Raw genomic sequence first — 975 nt, forward strand, 5'->3', positions numbered from 1 at the left:
CGTATTTTTTATTTTGCTTGATTGTTTCCTAGTTAGGGGTTACTTTTAATGTTATCCATTTTGAATAACCTTAAACTTCAAGTTTTTTTTCTGTATTTATGCGCTCTAAATTGAAAAAATTTATATTTATCTATTTTTATACTTGAATGTTTTATGTATTATTGTATAGCCAATGCTACTAGGAGAGCCCCGTGACAGTAAATATGAGTTGCTTTTAGGCAATCGGGCCTGTCAGTCATACATTATATATTGTTTTTACTGGTGAAATAAATTATATATGATATCAATATTAAATTCATACATGGTGAACTCAAATAACAGAAAAACTCGTCGCTGTTATCCCCACAATCATCTACAGAGTCGCATGTACTTGTTTCCTTGACGATTCTTCCGTTGAAACATTCATATGGGCACGCGTTCGCTTTCTCGTCTCTGCAGTCTTCAAAGCAGTCACACCAATCGTCACAACGCCAACTATCAGGAAGGCAAACGCCATTGCCACATGGATAGAATCCCGGATCACATTTCTTGACTTTTGCAAGAAATCAAATGACAAATGAATTACTAAAACTTAAAGGAATTTAATGATGGTGTTACTGAACCCTATGTAAAAGGTAATGCTGATTTTTGTGTACGTATTTATAACCAGATTATAATCGTTCTGTCTTACAGATATTTAATAAGGTAATACTTTAAAACATGATTCAATTGAATTCATTCCTGCTCATTATCATATCAATATCAAAAATGGTAGAAACATGTTGCAATACCTGAGCAAGCCGCTTCATCTGCGCCATCAGAGCAGTGCTCAGTGTCGTCACATTCGTACTCTCTGCCAATGCAGTAAATTGTTCCGTATTTTGCATTGAACTCCTCGAGAAAACGTTTATCCACACCTTCTTTGCACTTGAATTCATTATTGTCGCAAACAACTAGCATCGAAAATATATACAAAGATATATATATATATATATA

The 975-nt window shown here is 33.9% G+C and overlaps 1 protein-coding gene across 1 annotated transcript; it reads right to left on the bottom strand.

Moving 5' to 3' along the window:
• Positions 1-11: 11 nt before the first annotated feature.
• On the bottom strand, positions 12-926 carry LOC117106451. Its single transcript, XM_033247818.1, has 2 exons — positions 771-926; positions 12-532 (listed from the first exon to the last, which is right to left on the bottom strand). The coding sequence occupies exons 1-2, from the start codon at positions 915-917 to the stop codon at positions 353-355; spliced, it is 327 nt and encodes a 108-aa protein (XP_033103709.1). The 5' UTR covers positions 918-926; the 3' UTR covers positions 12-352.
• Positions 927-975: the final 49 nt, after the last annotated feature.

This window comes from Anneissia japonica, unplaced genomic scaffold, assembly GCF_011630105.1.
Source record: "Anneissia japonica isolate Jap-2015-1 unplaced genomic scaffold, ASM1163010v1 scaffold179796_len975_cov178_single, whole genome shotgun sequence".
Taxonomy (NCBI): Eukaryota; Metazoa; Echinodermata; class Crinoidea; order Comatulida; family Comatulidae; genus Anneissia; species Anneissia japonica.